The 24,543-nt window shown below is 42.8% G+C and overlaps 1 protein-coding gene across 1 annotated transcript in view; it reads right to left on the bottom strand.

Moving 5' to 3' along the window:
* The window catches only part of LOC105937157 (transient receptor potential cation channel subfamily M member 2), a 111,970-nt gene that overhangs the window by 82,850 nt on the left and 4,577 nt on the right, over nt 1-24,543 (bottom strand). The window contains exons 2-10 of the mRNA XM_036139759.1: nt 23,468-23,523; nt 19,663-19,798; nt 18,389-18,569; nt 18,146-18,309; nt 17,886-18,066; nt 17,727-17,788; nt 17,429-17,632; nt 13,911-14,013; nt 10,802-10,923 (exon numbers count right to left, since the gene is read on the bottom strand). Coding sequence (XP_035995652.1) covers nt 10,802-10,923; nt 13,911-14,013; nt 17,429-17,632; nt 17,727-17,788; nt 17,886-18,066; nt 18,146-18,309; nt 18,389-18,569; nt 19,663-19,798; nt 23,468-23,523 — 1,209 coding nt within the window. The remainder of the gene's footprint in view (nt 1-10,801; nt 10,924-13,910; nt 14,014-17,428; nt 17,633-17,726; nt 17,789-17,885; nt 18,067-18,145; nt 18,310-18,388; nt 18,570-19,662; nt 19,799-23,467; nt 23,524-24,543) is intronic.

Genomic DNA, 24,543 nt, shown 5'->3' on the forward strand with positions numbered 1-24,543 from the left:
CGGGCGTCGGGGGAACGGAGGGGAGAGAGAGGAGAGACGAGACGCATCGTCGGCCGCGCGGCACGGCAGGTCGCCTGGCCCGCACCCCCCCCCCCCCCCAAGCAAGCGGAGGAGTGCCGAAACAGGCGGCCAGCGCGGACCGCGGAGGAGTGCCAAGACAGGCGGCTAGCGCGTGAGGAGTGCCGAAAAAGGCGGCCAGCAACGCGGAGGAGTGCCGAAACAGGCGGCCAGTGCGTTGCGCGGACCTAATGGCTCGCCCTCCCCAACACCGGCCGGAGGTTGCTTCAGGGACGCCCGCTTCCCTCCCTCCGCTGGCGGGGACGGAGAGGAGGGGAGGGCGCCCCCTCGTAGCTCTGCTTGAACAGCAGGATGCGCTCACGAAAACCTCACGACAGCCGACTGAATTTCAAACATGTTTGATTTTCACCGATCGTCCGATTCCTGATCGGGAGGTAGTCGTGAGAAGCCAGTCCCCCCTCCTCCCTCCCTCTACGATCAAGCTGAAATTCGGCCCGATTCAAAAAATGCTCGCACGACTGAAGAATCGGCCCGAAAAGGGGAAAAACTCGTACAGTGTACGCCCGGCTTTAGGTTTCAACTCTGAAAATGTTACAACACAGCAATAGGGTTGATTTCTCCCAATTATCACCTCAGTTCCCACCTCCATACGGGTGACCAAAACATCACTCTTGTAGGCCAAGCCAATAACAACCCTAACGGCTCCCCATTGCAGAGGTGTGGACCTGTTTCAGTTTAATTTGCAGGCCAACAATGACCTTAACGACTCCCCATTAGTAAGGTGTGGACTTGTGTGGACTAAAGCCGGGCGTACACTGTACGAGTTTTTCAGTCGTGGTACTTATATTCATCTCAAACTGTGCGAGGGAACCGCGGGGTTTAAAAAGTTCACCGCTCACGATCTGTGCGGCGCGACGCTCGGACGAGACCGGACTGCTCACACTGTACGTCGTGTCCCCTCTGGGACCGCTCACTGTGGTGGCAGAGGCAGGCGAGCGACGGTGGGTGACAGGGACCCAGAGCAGGGGTTCGAGCCCAGCTCTGGCGAAGCCCGCAGGAGGCACCGGGCGTCAGGGGAACGGAGGGGAGAGAGGAGGGACGAGACGCACCGGCGGCCGCGCGGCACGGCAGGTCGCCCGGCCCGCCCCCCCAACAAGCGGAGGAGTGCCGAAACAGGCGGCCAGCGCGTTGCGGACCGCGGAGGAGTGCCGAAACAGGCAGCCAGCGCGTTGCGGACCGCGGAGGAGTGCCGAAACAGGCAGCCAGCGCGTTGCGGACCGCGGAGGAGTGCCGAAACAGGCAGCCAGCGCGTTGCGGACCGCGGAGGAGTGCCGAAACAGGCGGCCAGCGCGTTGCGCGGACCGGACGGCTCGCCCTCCCCAACACCGGCCGGAGGTTGCTTCAGGGACGCCCGCTTCCCTCCCTCCGCTGGCGGGGACGGAGAGGAGGGGAGGGCGCCCCCTCGTAACTCTGCTTGAACAGCAGGATGCGCTCACGAAAACCTCACGACAGCCGACTGAATTTCAAACATGTTTGATTTTCACCGATCGTCCGATTCCTGATCAGGAGGTAGTCGTGAGAAGCCAGTCCCCCCTCCTCCCCCCCTCTACGATCAAGCTGAAATTCGGCCGATTCAAAAAATGCTCGCACGACTGAAGAATCGGCCCGAAAAGGGGAAAAACTCGTACAGTGTACGCCCGGCTTAAGGTGTTTCGATTCAATTTGCATATTATCTAACCACCCCTGGGGGTGCGCGAGGCAAAAACTGTAATGGCGTCTGACTGTGTTTTTTTCCCCCCACACAATAAAGATGTGTAAATAAGCATTTCTTTTGTAAAGCTCAAAAAAACTGTTAATTTAACCAAATAAACATGTATTGTAATGATCCTTATTAGACTTTATTGCTAAATGCTGTTGCACACTTGCTGTTCCTTTAAATCAGATTACTTTGGGGTCATAGCGGAAGAAATGTGTGGCTTCTGGGGAGAGGAGTCGTGATTCGGGGGATCGGCGGAGTGAAAGCTGTCCCATCCTGTTCGTCCTAAAATAAAGTGTTAACAGCAAAACCTCGTCTGGTGCATGGGTGTCATAACGGAACGAAACAGTATTAACACGAAAATGTTAATAAACTTAAATTATTCAGAAGAAATCTGCTACGCTTCATTTTAAGATGAAAAATCAGCAGTGCTGTACATGCGCATATGGCTTGTGGTCTCTGCTTCAATAAGTCTCGCAAATATGCTCAATAGGCTGAAATCAGGGAAACAGGTGAGACATCTAAGATAGTAGAAGTTAGTCATTAAAGAGGAGAGGAAGAGAGTGAGAGGCCGAAAATTTTATTTACGAGATTAAATTGAGTGAGTCGGTGTCTATTGATCGCGCAGCGCCTACAAACAGCGCCGCGCTGCTTATGGTGCCGCGACTTTGAACCGGTGACAAGCTCTGACGCGCATGACTTGTTACCGCTGCTCCTGGGGAAAAAAATAAAATAAAACGCTGCTCCTGGGGGGATTTCTTGACTATGCTCACGCACAGATCTGTAATACTTCTCATTGCGATTCAGACAGGCGCCGACTGCACCATGCAGTTCGTTTTGAAGAGGCAGTTTTAGCGCATATTCAGAAAGAAACAGGCTGGGGGAGCCGAGGTGTGTTGCCGTGGGTATACCCGCTGAATGTAACCGCTGTGAAACAATCAGAAAGATTTCTCTAATTAATAGCATCTTTATGGAGCGCAAGAGTTATTGTTACTCTGTGCTGCTTCACCAGTTCTCGCTCCCTCGTCATCGGACAAAAATCAAACCACTTCGTGTTTGTATTTTGCGGCGTAAATTGTGTGTCAGACTCAGATTTAGAAGCTTTGTTACGACATTTGAGTTGTAACTGCAACCGTTTTTATATATATATATATATATATATATATATATATATATATATATATATATATATATATATATATATATTCGCGGCTAAAAGTTTGGGAACCCCTGATCTAAGCCATTACAAGGCCTTTGTGCTTTCTGGAGAGGGGGCAAAATGTCTTCAAAAAAAGTAAGGACAGAACCCCCAAACTTAGGACGAGCGGAGTGGTGTATGCAGTTCAGTGCGGTGAGGATTGTTCTGATCTTTATATTGGAGAAACCAAACAACCTCTCCACAGACGCATGGCGCAACACAAGAGAGCTATCTACTCAGGACAATACTCTGTTGTCCACTTGCACCTTAAGGACAAAGGACACTCCTTTTAAGAGGACTAGGTTCGGTCTATTTTGCAGGCCAACAATGACCCTGATGACTCCTCATTACGAAGGGTTGAACCAGTTTTGATTTAATTTGCATGTTATCTAAGCCATAACAAGGCCTTTGTTTGGGCAATAATATAAGCTTGGAACGCCACACTACTCAAGACATTTGAATTGAGAAAGCCTCTCGGATGGGAGGCGAAAACGTCTTCAAACTTTGGAAAAAAAGTCCAGTTGTTTTTTTTGGTTTTTAACTTTTTTGGAATGATCATGCCCTGGATGACTGAGAATCTTAACCAGCTGTCAAGTAACAAATACCTAGAACATTCATTAAACAACACAGGGGAAAAAGACAACAGACGATACTTGCAAGGAGAACAGCAGAGAGAGATGCATTAATTTACATTTCTCTGCTGTTCTGAAGTATCCTCTGCTGCTGCCTTACTTTTATTTTCAGGGCTTAAGAATGGGGGGAGAGGGAAAAAGAAGAAAAAAAAAGAGAAAAAAAAACAATGGGGGGAGAGATACTTAAGTGTGACTTTTGACATCATAAACTAGCAGTTCAGGTATGCAGAATAACGTTAACAATTGAGCATTCAGTGATCGGGAAAAGGAGTATCAACATATGACTGGGTGCAATTCATCACAGATAAAATAGTGCTCGCAAAAACAATCAACATTTATGGTGAGGCTGTTTCTTGCACCAGGCCTTACTTTGTTAGATAGCAGAGAGATGTTAGTCATCTGAAAAACACTTTGATGTCTGAATAAACTCAAACCTTAAAACCTTTTTAATAGTAATGAGTAAATACGTGATATATGCAATAAACATGGTAAATAAAAGTAAAACATGTAGAGAATAATAAAGATAATTCTAACATCAGCTCATTTATAAAGTTTGCATACACACAAAATGGGACCTGAAATGTGAGTACACCAAATTCCACACAAAAGTTGGAATCTATTAAAAAAAAAAGTTGACAAGAAAATGTGTGGTCCTCGTGGCAGCTCTGACCCAGGCGTATGCTCATCTTGGAGACAGGGGAGATTGGCAGCACACATTGGTAATGGTGAATTGCACCCAAACTGCTTGATGGTTCCCATCAGATGTTCGATTTCACTCCATATCAGATTTTCTTCATAGATCAACTTTATCATAAGCATTCAAAGTCTGAATTCACAGTCTCTGAGGAATACAGCTGTCTTCTGTCATTTAAAATTGCTATCAGGTTTAATTTTTAATTGGTTCTTTGAATGTGGACAACATATGTGCTTTACCCTCGGATTTACACATTTAATTAACACCTCTCCGTGAAAGAGTTATAAAACTGGCATACAAGTTTCATAAATGGCAAATGCCACTTTTGAAACTGGTGTGCCAGTATCGCCAAATGCCATACATGGGTGCTGAATTTAATATTCTGGTTTTATTGACAGTATATTTTTTGCAGTAATGAAAACTAATGTACACATGTGCAGTTGTAATAGTTTGTGTGACAACAGACAATGTGTCGGAGAAAACATTAAATGCTTCAAATTCACACATGACTAAACAAAGGGGTGGTGTTCTGTCTTTAACAACAATGGCTTTTTTAATGTACAGCATTTTTTTAATTTATTTTTTAATTGTATTTTCGTTATTAGCCCACACACGTACAATAGACGGCGGTAAGCATCAGTTGTTTGCAACAAAAGAGAAAGAAGCAGAGCTCTGCATTTGATTAAGTCATTAGGCGCCCGCCTATGCATTGAAAATGCATGGCGGAGGCCTTATGCTATGCACCTAATAAGGGTTTCTTTATTATTAGGCGCCCGCCTATGCATTGAAAATGCATGGCGGAGGCCTTATGTTATGCACCTAATAAGGGTTTCTTTATTAGGCGCCCGCCTATGCATTGAAAATGCATGGCGGAGGCCTTATGTTATGCGCCTAATAAGGATTTCTTTAATAGGCGCCCGCCTATGCATTGAAAATGCATGGTGGAGGCCTTATGTTATGCACCTAATAAGGGTTTCTTTATTAGGCGCCCGCCTATGCATTGAAAATGCATGGCGGAGGCCTTATGTTATGCACCTAATAAGGATTTCTTTATTATTAGGCGCCCGCCTATGCATTGAAAATGCATGGCGGAGGCCTTATGCTATGCACCTAATAAGGTTTTCTTTAATTAGGCGCCCGCCTATGCATTGAAAATGCATGGCGGAGGCCTTATGCTATGCACCTAATAAGGGTTTCTTTATTATTAGGCGCCCGCCTATGCATTGAAAATGCATGGCGGAGGCCTTATGTTATGCACCTAATAAGGGTTTCTTTATTAGGCGCCCGCCTATGCATTGAAAATGCATGGCGGAGGCCTTATGTTATGCGCCTAATAAGGATTTCTTTAATAGGCGCCCGCCTATGCATTGAAAATGCATGGTGGAGGCCTTATGTTATGCACCTAATAAGGGTTTCTTTATTAGGCGCCCGCCTATGCATTGAAAATGCATGGCGGAGGCCTTATGTTATGCACCTAATAAGGATTTCTTTATTATTAGGCGCCCGCCTATGCATTGAAAATGCATGGCGGAGGCCTTATGCTATGCACCTAATAAGGTTTTCTTTAATTAGGCGCCGGCCTATGCATTGAAAATGCATGGCGGAGGCCTTATGTTATGCACCTAATAAGGGTTTCTTTATTATTATTGTTTTTTAATCTTCCGTCTACGTTAATATAGCCCGAACCGTAGGCTGTACCCCCACAAACTATATATCAAAACGTGCGTCTCGACGCCGCAAAGTGTGCTATTTGTACTTGAAAAAGTAAAGTTACCGTGGTGACAAAATTAACCAAAAACCACTTCTCAAAACCACTTCCTAGACACAGTTGACCTCACAAAAGTGCAGAGCTCAGCATGGCACTTTTTTTCGGTACAGTGGTTTAGGTGTTGGGCTGGTGCACCAAAGGTCGCAGGTTCGCAACCCGCTGGGGGGTACCCAATATTTATTTATTTTTTTACAAGTAACAAATAAATAATTTGAAAAACTGATATAAATGAATGAATGATGAAAAAATTGCAACAGCAAGAACTACCCCCTGGCCAATACAGCACCACTCACCTGTGGGAAATGGCACTACACACCATTTTTGTCAAATGTTGAGTTCTGGGCCCAGATTTGGTGAGGCTTAGTTGCTAAAGGAGGCCAAAGTGAGCTTTGGTGACATTAAGTATTGGCACCCTTTTTGAGGAACTTCCCAGTACAGGATTTGGACCAAACTAACAGAGTACAATCACCCGGTGATACTGGACACAACCATGTTAGCGGCTAATGCTTAGCATGTTGCTAACCGGAAGTAGCACTAGGAAGGTCTCACCAACTTCTGCTTCACAGAGTTTGTACTTCCTTTAGTAGTCTGTAATGCCTTTAACATTTTTATTCACATATTTAATTTTTTCATGCTACATTGAAGTATTTAATCATGTTTTAATAACACCAATTTTCCATGCTGCTTGGATGCAGACCTTCTCCTGTCGGCTGGTTTTGACGAAGACAAATCCTTTTCACACTCTGAAGATTTGATTTAAAATCCCCAAGTGATAAAAGCCTATGACCACGGAACTCGGAAGCTTTGCCTTTGACGGTTACGCGCACCACCAGGCGGGCGCCTTCTTCAACTTCTTCAGAAGTTGAACGATTCTAGTTTTAGATGCTTTTGCTAGGCTAATGCTTAGCAGATCACCCGTAATCAACTATTTCCTGTGATATTGATAACAAGCTGCTTATTTCAAAACCCTCAGTCACAGTGTCAAAGAAAACACAACTACGGCAAAGATTTGCTGGCATGAATGTGTATTTTTTTTTCTCCGACACATACACACAGACTATATTACAACCACATACATATAAACTGCAAAACATATATTGTCAATAAAACCAGATGACAACATTTAGCACCCATGTAGGGTGTTTGGAGAAACTAGTATGCCAATATTATAACTGGCATGGCGGATTCAGAAAATGGCATATGCAGTTGCATCTCTGGCATTTTAATTTCATTTTTATACATCAGAAATGATGTACATCAATCCTTCAATGAACTAGCAAAGACAACCAACACTAGATTGTCGCACACTATCTGGGAGAACGTAAACGTAATGTTTACAATTCCAATTTGTTTAATGGACGTCTATTGTGCTCCATGGAGGTCTACTGAAAGCATGTTGGTCATGCGCCCTGCAATTTCAGATGTTCATTATTTAAACAGATGTAGGTGGGCCGGGCACAATATCAAGGCGCCTCAAGAGGATTTAGCCTACTGAGCTTGTCAGTATTCTGAGAGACTTAGATATATAGACACAGCAGTTTATAACAGAATTTTACTGGTAAGATTGAATCTGGATGTGGATGTGTCAAAACATGAGGCAGAACCTGGTATTCAAATGTTCAGGAGCATCTGTGATCTATAAAGGAAAACTGCATACCAGTGTGTGCGCTCATGGTTGTATAAATCTGAATTTATTTTGCCGTACACCATTGTGTTTTTCTTGATTTACATTAATTTTTACTATCAATTCTATACAATGTTTTATAAATGAGACCCCAGGAAAGTAGTATATTCCACTTAAGAATTTTTTTCCAACTCTTTTTGCTATATAAAAATTGGATTTGTAATTATTTAACTTGAGTTTGACTTTGTAAAGTGCTTTGACATGTTTCATGAATTGACGCTATACAAATAAAATTCAAAAGAATTTAATTGAACTTTTAAGTAATGTTTTAAATTTCCATATATGTTTCTAAAAACAGAATTTTGAGTGGCACAGAAAGATTTATGGCTTAAAACCGATAGATTAGGATGACAGGAAGGAGGCCTTAAAGGCATACTATGCAACATTTTTCAGTTAATTAATGTGTTCCATACCGTTTTGGATGATTAAATGAGTCATTTCAGGTCGAACAAAGGTTTTCTCGGCCGCCCTGGGGGTCTGTGGGGGTAATACCGCACTTGCAATGCGGTACCGCGCACGTGACATCACCGTCTCAAGAGCAACGCCCCTTACCGCTTAGGTAGGGCATACAGGAGAGAACGCATACAGGAGAGAACGCACGGATAACGGATATGACCGACTTTACAGCCGTTAAACTTTCCCAAGACGATGTCCCAGGCACACGGATTACTGGTTGCACTGTCGAAGAACACACCAACCTTCAGCTCAAAGGATGGCTTGAGGTTCGATGGCTTAAAAAGACTGGAAAACTGGCCGAGTTGATGAACGGTAAGCTTTGTTTTTTTTTTCCTGCGCGGCGATCATGGCAGCGTTGGCCGTTTTTTTTTTTGTTGTTGTTTGCAATCACCGTCCAGGAATGGGTATATGTTTAATGTTTGTCTCATTTGAAATGTTTTTGAGTAAACCTGGTAGCAGGCTATCATGTTAGCGCCTGCTACCATGATAGCCTATATGCTGTCATGGTAGCAGGCGCTACTTTATTAACATGTCGGCCACCAAAATACTCTTACCTTGACTTGATGTCGCTGGAATTGGGTCAGGATGTTCTTCGGTTGTGCCCTTTCCTCCGACAAAATGCTTGCTACATATGTACTTGAATTTGGTAACTTTTTCCGGGTTGAACTGTTGTGTAGGCCGACCGCCCCGGTGTTCCAAGCGTACACATTTCTCCTGGGCAGTCTTGAAGAAAACATCCTTCATATGCGGCCGATCAGCGTACCTCGAGTCGCTGTTGCACGTTCCATAGCAACAATGTTTAAAAACCATGGTCTTAGATTTGGAAAAAGCAGTCGTTTACCGAGTAAAACCTAGGCTAACGCACGTCTCTTTTACAGCAAAACAACGGCGGCTTTCCGGAGTTTGCCCCACTGCGTACCACGTGATGTGACGTCATCGTGACGTTGTGTTTCTAAAAATAGCTCGCGCGCGGTACCCCATTGCAAGAGCTTACGGCCCGCACACACAGAAGTCTCGCTTTACGGCGAGAACTCCATGTGTTTTTGCCCTGCCATTCACTATATGCACGCGCGAAAGCAACAACAAAGAACCGCGTGTTAACGTCAAATAAACATGCAAGCATATCGAGTTTTATTATTATTATTATATTTTTTTTCTTTATGTTGGCGAGGCGGCGGCCGCGGCTTGGCGAGGCGGCGGCCGCGGCTTGGCGAGGCGGTGGCGGTAGCGTCTCGCCAACATAAAAATAAAATAAAAATAATAATAATAATTATAAAACTGGCGAGGCGGCGGCGGCCGCGGCTTGGCGAGGCGGCAGCGGCGGCCGCCTCGCCAAGATAGCGCTGCGGGAAGCTTGATGTTCATACCTTCACTGTGTTAGTCATTGTTTGTACTGCCGTTTTTTTCCACTTTTCGTTGTGTTCGCCTGTCTGCTAAGCTCAAAACAACCGCGCCTGGCTTAACGGAGAACCCAGAACAGCTGAGCATCTTTACGACAGTGCACTTTTACTTTCGCCCTCTGGGGGGAGCCTCGCTGGAAAATCCACCCCGGTTGCATAGTATACCTTTAAAACAGATTATGAAAGACCGGGGCTGATAATATTCTTTGATTTCTTGTGTTCGACACTGTCAATCCAGGACTCCTGAAGTACAAGCTGGAGCAGTAAGGAGTGGACCACCAACTGTACCAGTGAAAACTGGATTACCTCACTGGTCGACCACTGTATGTGAGGACATGGGGCTGTGTTTGTGCAGGCTAATCTGCAGCAGGAAACTGTGCTGGCAAGGTTTTCATTCACCAGGCTGTGTCCTGCAGAAGTTATCTGTTGACTCTGGCATTGTCAGCCTCATCACAGATTTAGTCATCCAGTGCAGGTGGTGGGAGACAGAAGAACTGTCAGAAAAATCACATCATCGCAATGGACAGTGTCTCCCACCCCATGCATGGAGCTGTTGCAGGAGGAGAGCTCTTTCAGTTACAGACTGCTGCATCCAAGATGCTTTAAGAAGCGCTTACACAGGTTGTTCATCCCGGATGCAGTCAGACTTTATAATCTCAGCCTCTCACAACAGACTCAATAACTGTTCACATCATGCCAATGGTTGCACTGGTTCTGATCTGACCATTACTTGTTTACACTGCTCTTAGATGCTAAGGTAACTTGCACCGCCTTAGCTAGGGATTCTGCCACAATGTCATGCATAGCATATTCTATTATGGTGTGTTATGTAAATAGGCTGGAGATTTTTCCACTGTTAAATATTTTCCACTGTGCAATATTTACTCTGGTATTTACTGTTATCTTCTGCTTTTGGTGTTTCGTTATAGCTAATTTTAGATTTGATTGATTTGTTTTTTTTATTTTTCTTCTTCTTTACATTGCTAATAATTGTGTGGAACTGCCTGTGTGTTTGCCACTGTCACAGTGGAATTTCTCATTTGCTGAACAATAAAATATTTCTTATATGATCTTATTTAGATACATTGCTTCAAATATTTTATTATTCCTTCATTACAATCATTTTAAATGTGGTTGCCATGCAAATCTAAATCATGCTATTTTCAACCTGCACAGTGCTCTAAATCAAACCCACCTTCCATTGACTTTCCTCAGTGAAAATCTCAGTCTTGGCTAAGTCCACTCGGTTCCAGGCTATAGCGAGCTCCAGCTTCCTCCTCCGGGACTCAGCTTCCTGTGATTCGCCAGTCTTCGGCACTGATGGGAGGATTTACACTGATAAGTGAATTTTTTTAGGATAGCTACAGCACAAACATTCATTCACTCATATTTAAGGCATCCTTGCAGAGGTGGGTAGTAACTCGTTACATTTACCCAGTTACATTTCCTTGAGTAACGTCTTGATCGAAATGTGCTTTTTAAGAGTGAGTTTTACTGCACTATTTACTTTTACTAGAGTAATATTTTAAGAAGTATCACTACTTTTACTGTAGTAAAGTTTCTGACTACTCTACCCACAGTTAGTAAATTCATTGAATAAAAAACAGACTTATTTTAACAAAATATGCACCAGAGAGACTAGATGGCTGGAAACAAGACAGAGCCGAATGGATCCTTAGCTGCCTCCAGCCCAAAGCGAACTTTGAGCACACAGGGGCTGCAGTTTCTGTCGGGTCAACTAGTTTGCACAACACCTGCCGACATCTGGTTCAGTGTAAGCGACTTAATGAAAAACATGTTCAATGACAACATCCACACAACAGATAATAAAATCTTGTATTACTTTCGAGCATGATGTTTCCAGCTATTGAAGGCTTATGCCAATAGGAGACCTTTGTCCGCCTTAAGACTGTCCCCTCCTCGTTTCCATTATGAGCCAGAAATGGATAAAAAATAGAAAAAGGACAGGCAGAAATAAATAGGGTGGAAGAAATAGTTGGCGTAAACATATAGAAACAGACAGAAATATTAACACATACACAGAAATAAATACATATAAAAACTAAGTAATTAATAAATAAAGTTGACAATTCTAATGAAAAATAAATAAATGAGTTTATTATTAAAAAAGAGGAATAAATAAATAGCAAATCATAAGAGATATTTACATTTGTCTCATTGTATAATTTAATTGCTTACATTTATTTATTTGCTGTATTTTTGTGTATTTATTTCATACTTATATATTTATTGAGCATGTATTTCTTTCTGTATATATAAATATATTTATTTTTTAATATGTCAGAGTCAGTCTTCAATACACATGTAATACATATGCTGATGTTTCACAGTCTGCCTAGAGCAGTGGTCTAAAATTCAAATCCTCGAGGGCAGTGTCCTGCAGCTTTGTGTCCCTTGCCCTCTACTACCTGAATCAAACGGCTAAACTACCTCTCTAGCATGCAGTTAAGCTCTGTTAAGCTCTGCTATTGAGCTCATATTGGAGTCAGTTGTGTTGAAGTAGAGATGAATGTAAAGGTTGCACGAAACTGGCTATTGAGGATTGGATTTTGAGACCACTGGTCTAGAGTAAATAATTATTGTGTATGACATATTTAGTCTCTTTAATAAATTAATATTTGCAGAGTGAGCCAAAAAATAAGGTGGCGCATTAAGGGGCCGACATGCTGAGCCCCAAAGGAAAAATGAGTAACAGATACACATCACTGTGTGTTTTTCTTCTTTGTTTTATTTTGCCTAGACAAAATTGAATCCTACAGGATCTTTCTAAACTGGATTTTCAGTTGAAACAGGAGTTATTAGATAGAGGACGACCAACTTCAGAGTTCAGAGGTCTGCTTCAAACAAGTTGTAGAAACTTTTTTCAACTGGAGTGGTACAACCAAAAACACTCAGCAACCAAAAGCTAACCTTTCAACGCCTTGTATTTTCTTATTTAGATTTGCTATATAGTTTGATATTATTTCCATTTATTTTCTCCATACTAAAAAGATCGATCCAAACAGACACTCCTCTTTGCTGATTCTCTCCACTGAGAGAAAATGAAAATGAATTCAAATAGGGATGATTTTTACAATCTTGTAGCAGAAATATTCATGGAGAACAATAGATGCATAGATACAAGCATTAAGGTAATGCTTGTATGCTTGACATAAGATTGGTTGATTGTAGTGGGTGTTATCTTGGGGTACTGGAGCAAAAAGCATTTACATGAATACTCTGCACACTTTTCATTTTTTCATTTGTAAAGCAAAATTTGAAAATCATATATCAATTTTCTTCCATTCCTCCGCCATTATAAACTTCTTTGTATTGGTCTAGCTCATAAAATAACAATACATCGTGGTTTGTAGTTGTAACATAAAAACTGGAAATGTTTGAGGATTTTTTGTCATGAACACAGGACAGAGGACCCAGTATTCGAACCAGACAGTGGTTAAGATTAAGTAGGTTTATTTAAAGGAACGGTTGTGGGATGGAAACAGGTAGACGGGTAAGCAGACCGGCTAGACAAGGTCGGAACAAAAACAGACTGACAGGCTGAAGAAGGACAGGCAAGCTCGGAGATCAAGTAACAGTCCAGGTCGGCACACAGGCTGGCAGATTACACAGGCAGGGATCAGGCAAGTTTAGATAGTCCAAAAACAGGCTAGGTCTGGTACACAGGTTAAAAAGCAGGAACAGGCAGGACAAACAGGTTCAGTGGTCAGGCTGGCTCAGATGTCAAAAGGCAAATCGGATCGGTATCAACAGAGCAACTGAACAGAATGCGCTGGATAAGACTCACTAATAGGCTCAAATTGATCTGGCACTGATGACTGGTCTGAAGTTATCAGTCATAAGTTTAAATAGTGGTGGAAACAGGTGGAACCGGTGAGAGCTGATTACAGAATGGGTGGAGCTGGGCAGGTGTGTGGAGTGAGTGATCAGGGGGAGTGATGGCATAGTGGTTAGTGCAATGTGCTTGTGTCCTGGAGGTTCTGGGTTCCATGGTTCCACATACTGCCACTCTGGGTCCCTAAGCTAGACCATTAACTCCAGATTGCTCCCTAAGGGTGATAGGTTAAAAGCGGGAAACAAATTTCGTTGTAATGTATGTTGCAATGACAATAAAGACAATTATTATTATAATCAGACCCGGCATCAGTGCCAAGATCCTGACAGAACTCAAACCAGGACTAAGACAGAACACAAATAAAACAAAACAAACAAGAAAGAACGCAAAATAACGAGAGAAACTCAGACATGACATAATCAATAGTTTTGCAAGTCGATGAAGTTACCATTGAGAAGAGCCTGAAGTATGACCATGTCCATATCCCTGTGATCTTCCTCACTTGCATTGAATATTGTCAGCAAATGACGTCTGTTGATGATCTCCTGAATCTGGAAACAGAACAAGACTTATGGCTATACCCACAGTGTTGTTGCCTCTGTTTTGCCTGCTTTTGCTTTTAGGTTTACTTTCAGACCACAACATTTTTGGGAAGAAATATACTTAAATCTGTCACATCAAGATTTACTGAGGCTTGCATCAAAATATGTTGTCTTGTCTTGTCTTGTTTTGTTTTGTTTTTCTTTATATTAACTTATTCAAATGCAGGGTTCCCATTTCACTAAGGTGGTAAAACTGATGAAAAAAAACTTATATTAGTGTGACAGTTTCTGGTTTAATAAAACAAATATATTTTCAGGTAAAGGTAGTGGAATCCGCATGTTTTTTCAAAGGCATAACAGAGCCTCTACTTTATTCACTGTCTTCAGTGGGATAAATGTAGTACTGAAAGGTAAAGCTGTTGCCAATTAGAAATTTTACACTTGAAAGTGCACTTTCCATGATTTTAGCATCATCAAATGGGATAGGCCCACATCATAATACAGCCTCTCTTGGGTTATATATATCAATTTAAAACCAGATGTTTAAATAGATATTTAAATTCTATATGATGACACAAAACCTTTTTGTCTCATTATCTAACATTAAATCAAATTAAATTGTGCCATAATCCATTCATTTTCTGTACAACCATTCCCCATGCAGGAACATGAGGCAGCTGGTGCCTAGCTCAACGTCAATGGGCGAGACATGGGTTACACTCTGGACAGATGATGTGGTGTGTGTGTGTGTGTGTGTGTGTGTGTGTGTGTGTGTGTGTGTGTGTGTGTGTGTGTGTGTGTGTGTGTGTGTGTGTGTGTGTGTGTGTGTGTGTAACACTGGAATGGTAGATTGGAGGAAAAAGCATCACATAACAATGATGCACAGTGGCCAAGAACTTTAAGAGCAGACCACAATAATTTCCCTGAACAAAGTCCAGTGAGCATCACAATGGCAGACATCCAACAAAGACTCTCAGGTATGTAGAACTGGACAGCACCAGGCCCGGATACAATCCATGCCTACTGGCTGAAGAAACTAACTTCTCTCCATGAATGCTTAACAGCACAAATGAACTAACTGCTGACGAATGGGACCCACCCTGAATGGCTGACAGAGGGCAGAACAGTCTTGATAAGGAAAGCTCCCTAGAAGGGGATAAGGCCTACCAACTATCGGCTGATAACCCATCTCTCCACAACATGAAAGCTCCTGTCAGGCATCATAGTGACCACGATAAGTGGCCACATGTAACAACACATGACAGAGGCTCAGAAAGGCATAGGTAAAAACACCAGAAGAGTCAAACACCAGCTGCTGGTTGATAGAACAGTCACCCTAGACTGCAAAAGCAGATAAACAAACATGTGCAATGCCTTAATTAATTACAAGAAAGCCTATGATTAAATACCTCACACTTGGATCCTGGAATGCCTGAAGCTGTACAAGGTCAACAGCTCTCTGATAGCCTTCATTGCAAACTCCTTGAGGCTGTGGAAAACAACCAACTTCAAGCCAATTGCATACATCTCCATCAAAGGTGGAATATACCAAGGAGATGCTCTGTCCCCTCTGCTGTTCTGCATAGGCCTGAAACCTATCAGCCAAGTAATCAACAAGTCTGGCAATGGGTACCGACTCAGAAATGGGGCCACTATTGGGGGGCCACCATTGAACATGAAACATCTAAGCCCCTAGAATATATCAGGAAAATGGTCCCAATGGATGAAGCGCTCTGTGAATGAAAGGATCACTTCAGCACCGACAGATAGCTGAAGTGGCTGATATGACCAAATCCTATTAATGGCTAGAGAGGGATGGACTGAAGGAGCGTACTGAAGCACTGATCATGGCAGCACAGGTGCAGACCTTGAGCACCAGAGCAATAGAGGCAAGACCCCAGGGTCAGGCTATGCAAAGAGGCCCCAGAATTCATGCAGCATCTCCCGGCAGGGTGTAAGATAGTAGCAGGGAAGGAATACAAAGAACACCATAACCAAGTCGCTGCCATAGTGTACAGAAACATCTGTTCAGAATACCACATGGAGACCCCCAGGTCAAAACGGAAGTATCCTCCCAAGGTGGAGGAGAATGACAAAGCTAAGATCCTGTGGTACTTCCAGATACAAACAGACAAAATAATAATGGCCAACCAACCGGACATTGTGATCATTAATAAGCAGCAGAGGACATCCCAAGTGATCGAAACATCAAGAAAAAAAGAGTACAAGAAACTGGAGAAATACCAAGGGCTTAGGGGAGAACTAGAAAGAGCCTGGAAGATGAAAACAGCAGTAGATCTAGGGGTCATCTGAGCTCTCGGGGCAGTAACCCCCACTCTGGGGAAGTGGCTTCAACAGATACCTGGAGAAACAGACATCTCAGTCCAGAGGAGTGCAATCTTAGGAACAGCTAAGATTCTGTAAGAGATTATGAGACTGGACTGCAAAGTTGGTTGCCATGGAAATTACAGATAAACTGACTCTGAAGGTAAAGTGTCTGACATATTCAGACTGGACAGATTGGCTGTTATGGGTGATAAGTGTCAGCAAGGACGTCTGCATTACAGATCTTCTCCACCAATGCAACGCTGATATCATACTGGGAACGCCATGAATGGGTGGACACATGTTTGGTATTTAATGTCTGTTTGTGAGAACTAAAGCGAAGCGCTCAGATGCCGGTTGCGTACTGTCTGTAAACATTCCTCTGCCTTTTAGATTAAATATGGAAAAATATAGTTACGGTTTGAAGAGTCTTTTTATTACTACCGAAGTCTACAATATAAACACCGCATTATCAGATAAAATAACCAGGGGAGGCCGTGAACAGGTCAATAGTTTAAACAATCCTAAAAAGAACCCTCAAGCTCCCAGGCCTCTGGTAGAAGACCTGAGCTGGAGAAATGGAGAGCCACCCACCCTGCTGATGAGTATGAGGGGTGGGTGAGAGAGCAGTCTGTTATATATTTTTTTCCTTCTTTTACAAATTTTGATTATTTTTTTCAAATTCAAAAGGTTACATAAAGTATGGTTACTATGCATTTAAACAATTGAGAAAAGCCCAGTATATTTTGCAATGGCTTTATGAGGTTTTAAGAGGTTGATTAACAATATTTGGGTTGAATAGTGACACACTTATGAATGTATTTTAAGGAAACACCTCAAGCACACCTCTTCCTTCAGTGACGTCATTGGAAAGTAATAAATAAAATAAGCGATCTTTTAGGAACATGACTGTGGATCTCCACAAGTCTAGTTTGTTCTTGGGCACAATTTCCAGAGACCTGATGGTTCCACATCTTCCACATCTCTTCTCCCCCCCCCCCCCATAGCCACCCTGGGCAACCGTCCAAATGACTGACATCAAAAACCACCCCATATACTAAAATATATGATGGATTGAAACATCAATGTGTTTACAAACCTTTAATGTCGACTGTATTTTCTCGACTTCTTTGAATTTTTCATACTCTTCTTGACTGAAAAACTTCTTAATCAGCTGTTGAATGAAAGCAATGTTGACCTTGCTAAGCGGCTCTCTAGATGCCTGAGCGATAACATCTGCTATCCTCCCAGATCCCTCCAGGATCACACACGGTGTGTCGTTCAGCATGGCACTGTAGATTGTCTTAGAGGAGACACAGATAGGAGGTCAGATCACCAGAAACTCAAAGATGCAAAAAAATAAATAAAAAAAGAGCTTTAGGAAACTGCTGACTCACATGAAGTGCCGCCAAACCGCCGTCCAATACCACACAAACCACTGGGATGGTTGTATCACTCTCTGGATGGTAAAAAGTAAAAAAAAAAAAAATTTAACATCTAAAAATCATTTTTTTTGAGCTTTTGATTTAAATATTGATATTTCATCTTCTTTTAACCTTCATTTCCAAGATGTTTTCCTGAGATGTATTTCTCTAGTCTGGCACGCAGCTCAATCTCCCTGCCATAGACTCCATTGGTCCCATCATCAACCAGCAGGAAGTGTGTATGATTGTTATCAAGACAGGCCAGGTCACCCTCAGTTTGTGTGTTAATTACATAATCAGCTGGGAAACAACCCTGCAGACAAACACACTGAAAAGTATGAAAGCATCACAAACATCTATTCATAAGCAATATATGAGGAAGGTGTTCGTACATCTTCGTTCACCAAGTCATCTCTGTTATGAATTACTCCCCATGTTGCCACTCCAATAGCCACTATTTTACCCTGCATGGAGTTACTCAGGCCATAGTCTCTCACAGCCTGCCCCACATGCTTCATTACACCTGTGTGCGTACCGCCAGTGATGATCCACGCACCTATAGAGGATGAAGTATCACTGCAAGTGTTTCTGGCTCACAACCATCAAACCTGTGTCTGTTTTTATGTCTGTCTGACCTGTAGTCTGGACCACTTTAATAAGTCCCCTGTGGAAAACATTCTTCAGGTGGGGCTTCACGTCGAAGTTCTTGTTTCCACCAGTCACTGAGATGAGCAGATTGGGAGGCGAAAGTTTCCACTGTTCAGTCAGTAACTGGTAGAGTGTCTCAGATGGTGTGTCTGCAGACACTCTTGCATACTGGCAATGAACATACAAGGAGCAGCATGAGATTGTGTTGACATGGCATTACAGTTTCTTACAAAAACATTCACAACCTATGAACTTGTTCAAAACAATTGCGTAATGCCACAATCACAAACTTTGTGTGTTTTAGCAGGAGATGTTGTAGTACTCCATAGTTTGAACTAGGGGAAATCATACAGATGTTAAATAATTAGAGAGCCAATAATAGACCTCCTAGGAACCCCAAAACTGACTTTTGATGATCCAGATTAAATTTTAAAGATAAAATGACACTAAGCCTTCTCTGTCTGAACTTTAGCACCAGAAACGAAAAATCCCAACTATTTTTTTCAGCCCCAGTGTGTTATAAACAATTGTCATTCAATTGTTTACTGATGCAGTCTCTGTGCTATGGTCTAAAGCCTGAGGGGAAAGCACTGAAGAGATTGTTTTATTATAAAGGGGTAAATTTGTTGTAAAGTTGTTTTTTCAATCATCTTAGCCAAAAATGCTAGATTGAAGATGGGCCTGTAGTTATTGTTGATGTATCTATATTTGATTTCCTTAAGAGGTTTGATGACTGCACTTTGCAGGTGACTGTGGAAAATGACTTGATTAAAGGGAAGTATTTACTACCTGCGATATTTCATTGGCAACTCAAAAAATACTTTTTAAAACTTAGTGGGCAGCAAATCAGAGCAGCAAGTATTGGATTTTAGGTTATTAAGTGTTTATGTCAAACATTCTTCGCTTAATTTGTTCAAATCTTTTCATTAATCTTTATTTGTCATTGTAACATACATTCAAATGAAACTTGACTTCTGCAACCTATCCCTTATAGAGCAGTGAACTGCCACTGTGCTGTGCCCGGGGAGTATTCTGGGGATAAGGGTCTTGCTCAAGGATCCAGTGTCTGTGGGAGTTAAACCCAGAACCTCCAGGACAAAAGTGCAACACTCTAACCACGTATTCTCTTTATTCACTCCCTGAAGGCAGAGTGAATAAAGGTAAAAAAAAAAAAGATGGGGGAAGTTTTTAGAGGTGTTATTAATGTAGCATTTTTGTGAAATGATATTATTACTTTTAATCTTAGATAGGATTATGTCACCTTGCCAGTCTTTTTCCCCAAACTTCTAAAGATGTCTCCAAAAGCATCAGTTGGCATCTTGGAGACAGGTCCCTGTGTGTGCCTGGTGACATCCTCTGGCTGAATGGCTTGATCAGGGTAGTCTGTCTTCGAGTTGCTGCAGTAACATATTAGATGTTTAGAGAAACACAAAGTTACATGATTCCACATGTCTGCGTTAGTGGAAATGGTTTAGACTTGTAGGTTATACACTTTAAAAACAATGTTATCGTACCGTATCTTGGCACCCTTTCTTATCCTTGTCTATCAATGCATTTTGGCTTGTTGACAAAATAAGCTGGAAAAAAGTTAACTAAACTGATCTGATATCTCTGGCACCCAGCCACTTTTTTCCACCTCTGTATGTCCCAGCAAGTAAATTAAGATCTAAAAAGTTAATGAAGTCAGAAGCTGTAAAATCTGAACATTGTTAGAATTCATCAAATGACTTAAACTAAGTTTCGATTGATCATACAAAGCAAAATGGTTCTGTAAATGGCTGTTTATATTTAACAGCTCTTTAACTGGTATACAGTAAAGACTCAAAATAATATTTAACTGCAGTCAGAGCAGATTCCTTTTATTAAAAAAAAATTAATAATATTATTATCTGTTTTATTTTAAAAGCGCCATTCTGGACATTCAATGTCACCATGCAAAAAATAGATAAAAACACATCAATGTCAATAACAAAAGAAAACATAGAATAAGGAACATTTTAAAAGATACAAAGGCTGGGACAGGGAGATTGATTTCAAAGAGAATAGGCAATCTTAAACAAATGAGTTGTGATTTGAAATGGAGAAGTGAGTTTTTGTTTCTAATAAGGAGTGGTAGAGTTCCAGAGGCGCGGGGAAGAGCGGCTGAATGCTCTGCTCCCCATGGTAGTGAGACGGGTGGAAGGGACAGACAAGTGTAAAGCAGATGAAGATCTGAGAGCAAGGGAGGGGGTGGGAACACGCAGGAGGTTTGACAGATATGGAGGAGAGAGGTGGTGAAGGGCTTTGAATGTTACCTGAAGAATTTTGTATAGGGTAGTTCACGTGTGACGTCCCGAGTGACGTCAGCGCTACATCCGGGTACCGCTGGTAGGCAGAAAACAGTACTGTTCTCGTCTACTACATGACAAAACGGGTGATTTAGAGCGTACTTTTAGTTCGTTTATTTTTGTAATCTAAGCAATGCCTACGACTTGTTGTGCTCCCGGTTGCACACAGAGGCATTCCAAATCGTTGGATGTACGTTTCTGTCGTTTTCCAAAGGAGGAAGGACGAAGAAAGAATTGGATATTTTCAATGAAAAGAGCGCAGGCAGACACTCCCAATGGACTGGGGGAGCGATCATTCTACGAGAGAATTTGCAGTCTACACTTCATCTCCGGTAAATACAACTTAATTCTGCTCTAGTCATTGTTCTACTTAAATAGCGGCGGAGGGTACACAGATCGCTACACGGGCCGGAGAAGCGCTAGCAGCAGCAGCCAAGCAGCAGCGGCGGAGCAGGCAGCGGCTGCTCTGCCAGTTCACGGGCTGCGGCAGCAGCCAGCGGCTGCTGCGTAAACACTACACGGGCCGGCGCCCCGGTCCGGCGCCCCGGTCCGGCTACACGGGCCGGGCCGGGGCGCCGGCTACACGGGCCGGGCCGGGGCGCCGGCTACACGGGCCGGGGCGGCTAGCAGCAGCTAGCAGCAGGGGCAACAGCCGCTGCTGCTGCTATTACGCCCCGGTTCACGGGCGCTAGTATTTATGTGTTTACGCTGCAATGTCGCCGACACCGCCACCCATTTTAACAAGACAAAAACACCTAAATAATCCGTAGTGAAATTTTTTTTTTTTTAACCTACCGGGCCTCTGCTGAGACGCGGCCTGTGTCCGACGCCGCTTTGTGCTGTTGCACAAACATGTGTGAACAACATCCATCCATCCATCCATTTTCTGACCGATTAATCCCTCATGGCGTCGCGGGCGTTGCTGGAGCCTTTTTCCCGATTTAAAATAATTGTAGCCGTCCAGTGGTTTCATGGCTTTCGTGCTCTCTGTCTGTACTGGCCTGCCATGTTTATAAGGCAGCTGTATATGTCATGGTACGGAGCGCTTGGCCAGCATTTCACAGACTCGCTCCGTCCCTTAAGGCTTTTGCTGTGTGGATCTGGCAATCTGATACCATCAACCATCAACTTACTCTTAAAACGATCTTGTAGTACGTTATCTAAAGAAGAAAAATATGTGGAGAACTCGTCGGTTTCTCTGTTTGCGTCCGCCATTGTGTTCGCCTTTTGCCTACCAGTCCGGCGCGCATGCGCGAAAAACCCGCCTCAAAACAATAACAATGAACTACCCTATTGAATGCAGAACTTCATGGGGAGCCAGTGGAGCTGTTGGAAGACCGGGGTGATGTGGTGAGTAAAGGGGGTTCTTGTTATGATATGGGCAGCTGATTTTTAGACCAGTTGAAGTTTATGGAGTAACTTTTGAGTAAGGCCAAAAGGAGACAGTTGCAATAGTCCAGTCGGGAGGTGATGAGGCTGTGGACAAGTATAGTGGTAGTGAGTGGGGTAGGGGAGGCGGTTGATGCTTCTTAGGTTGAAGTAGGTTGACCGGGTAATGTTATTGATATGGGACTGAAAGCATAGGGTGCTATCAAGGATGAAACCTAGACTCTTAACCTGGGGGGAGGGTAAGATGGAGGAGCTGTCAATAATAAGTGGGAAACTGTCGGTTTTGGAAAGAGTTGATTTAGTGCCAATGAGAAGAACCTCAGTTTTACTACTGTTTAATTGAAGGAAGTTTTTAGTGAACCAGGCTTTTATTTTAGAGATGCAATCTGTGAGGGAGGTGGGCGAAAGAGATGACAATGGTTTCGTGGTGAGGTAGAACTTGGTATCATCGGCATAGCAGGCTGGATGTTAAATTTGGGGAAGGGGGTAGATGATGAAGAGGAGGGGCCCCAGGACAGAGCCCTGGGGGCACACCTGAGGTGACGGGGGAGGGGGTGAATTTGAGGGTCTTTAGTTGAATGAACTGAGTGCAGCCAGAGAAGTAGGAAGTAAAGCAGTCCAACAGAGTGTTGGTGATGCCAATGAAAAAAAGTCTACTGAGGACGGTGGTTTGACAGATGGCATCAAAAGCTGTACTCAGATCGAGGAAGATAAGGATGGTGCCATGATCAGGTCACTGGTGATTTTGATTAGTGCTGTTTCAGTGCTATGTAGTGGACAGAAACCAGACTGAAACTTTTCATACAGATAGTTATCAGATAGGTGAGAATGGAGCTGAGAGGCAACTCATTTTTCAAGGATTTTGGAAATAGAGAGTAAGTTGGAGATACTGTAGGACAGAGATTGTTGAAGTTGATGGGGTCGGCACCAGGTTTTTTTCACAACTGGGGTAATGGTAGCAGTTTAGAGAGGTGTAGGGACAGTTTCAATGGTGATGGAGGTGCGGATGATAGCGGAAATGAGCGGGACCAGAGAGGGGAGGCAAGTTTTGACAAGTTGCATTTGGAGGGGGACCAATTAACAGGTGGATGTTTGGGTGTTTGGATTTTCAGGAAAGAGTCCTGGGCTTTGATGGTATTGTTGAGTAGAGAGAAAAGCGACTTAGAGCTACCTTGATTGGCAGTGGTTAAGCTGGAGTAGTAGTGTGTTTTAGTGCTTACAATGGAGTCCTTATAGTGAAAGATGTGGTTATTGTACATTTCTTTGTGTATAGTGAGACCAGTTTTCTTATAGAGTCTTTCAAGTTAGTAAAATGTTGCTCAGAAACTATAAACTGTCAAATCTGCTTACCTGCACCTTTCGTACTTTTGGATGTTATTCTTGATCCACAAAGTGAGGGCACGGTGCTGAAATAAAGGGGTGATAGACAGATGTTTAGATATAGCTTTGATTGTCAGAGCATGTTCAAGTTTCCCCCCCCCCACCCTTTTTTTCATGTGTCCTGTCTGGTAATGTAGCATTAAGAACTGCTGGCTTAATGACAAAAAGAGCCCAAAAGATTTTACTTTCACAAGTGGAGCATTACTGCTTTCACTATAGTGCTTGGTCTTATTTATATATGTAAAAAAAAGATGTATCAGATTTTATGCTGGGACTATTTCATGTTCAAAGAGATGCCCCCAGAGCACCAAGGCAGGCACCAGGCAAACCAGAACTCCAGGACCCCTAAAGAAAAGGTGTCCAAGTGGGACCGACACAGGGATAGCTGCCTCCCCCATCCCAGGGGAGCAGGATTACTTTTCTATTTTGACCAAGATGGCTTCTTTTTGTCAAGAACAGAAATGGAGGACCAAGAATTCAGCCAGACAAAGCAGAGAACATTTAAAGGCAGTTTATTAAACCGGTAAGGCAATAGGCTGAAATCAGAATGACAGGCAGAATGGCAAAAAGGATAATCAGAGTCCATAGTCCAAAAACCAGTCCAAAGTCAAGCCAGGTGATGAGAAGTGCAGAGACTGTCCAGAGCAGAGTCAGGGCACAGAAAAAAGGTCCATTAACCGGCAGGCAATCAGATCTGTTAGAGATTATGAAATTACAGAGACTGGACTGCAAAATTGATTATCATGGAAATTACAGATAAATTGACTCTGACACTTGGATTGGAAAGAATTAATGTTTTTAAGGGGGTTTTAAGGGGACGTCAAATAGGCATTAAATATTTAACTAAAAGTTTGAAAGAAGGAAAAGAGAGAGACATTAATAACATGGAGTTTGGCATTTCACATTAAATGTCTGGGCCAAATTGAATAGAGTTTGTTAGAAATAATAAATAAAGGCATGTTTTTCAATACATGTTTGAATTCAGGTGTTTATGAAACTGAGTTCAAGTATCTTTATTATTAGTATTCAATCACTAATAAAAGACG

Source organism: Fundulus heteroclitus, chromosome 7 (assembly GCF_011125445.2).
Source record: "Fundulus heteroclitus isolate FHET01 chromosome 7, MU-UCD_Fhet_4.1, whole genome shotgun sequence".
Classification (NCBI taxonomy): Eukaryota; Metazoa; Chordata; class Actinopteri; order Cyprinodontiformes; family Fundulidae; genus Fundulus; species Fundulus heteroclitus.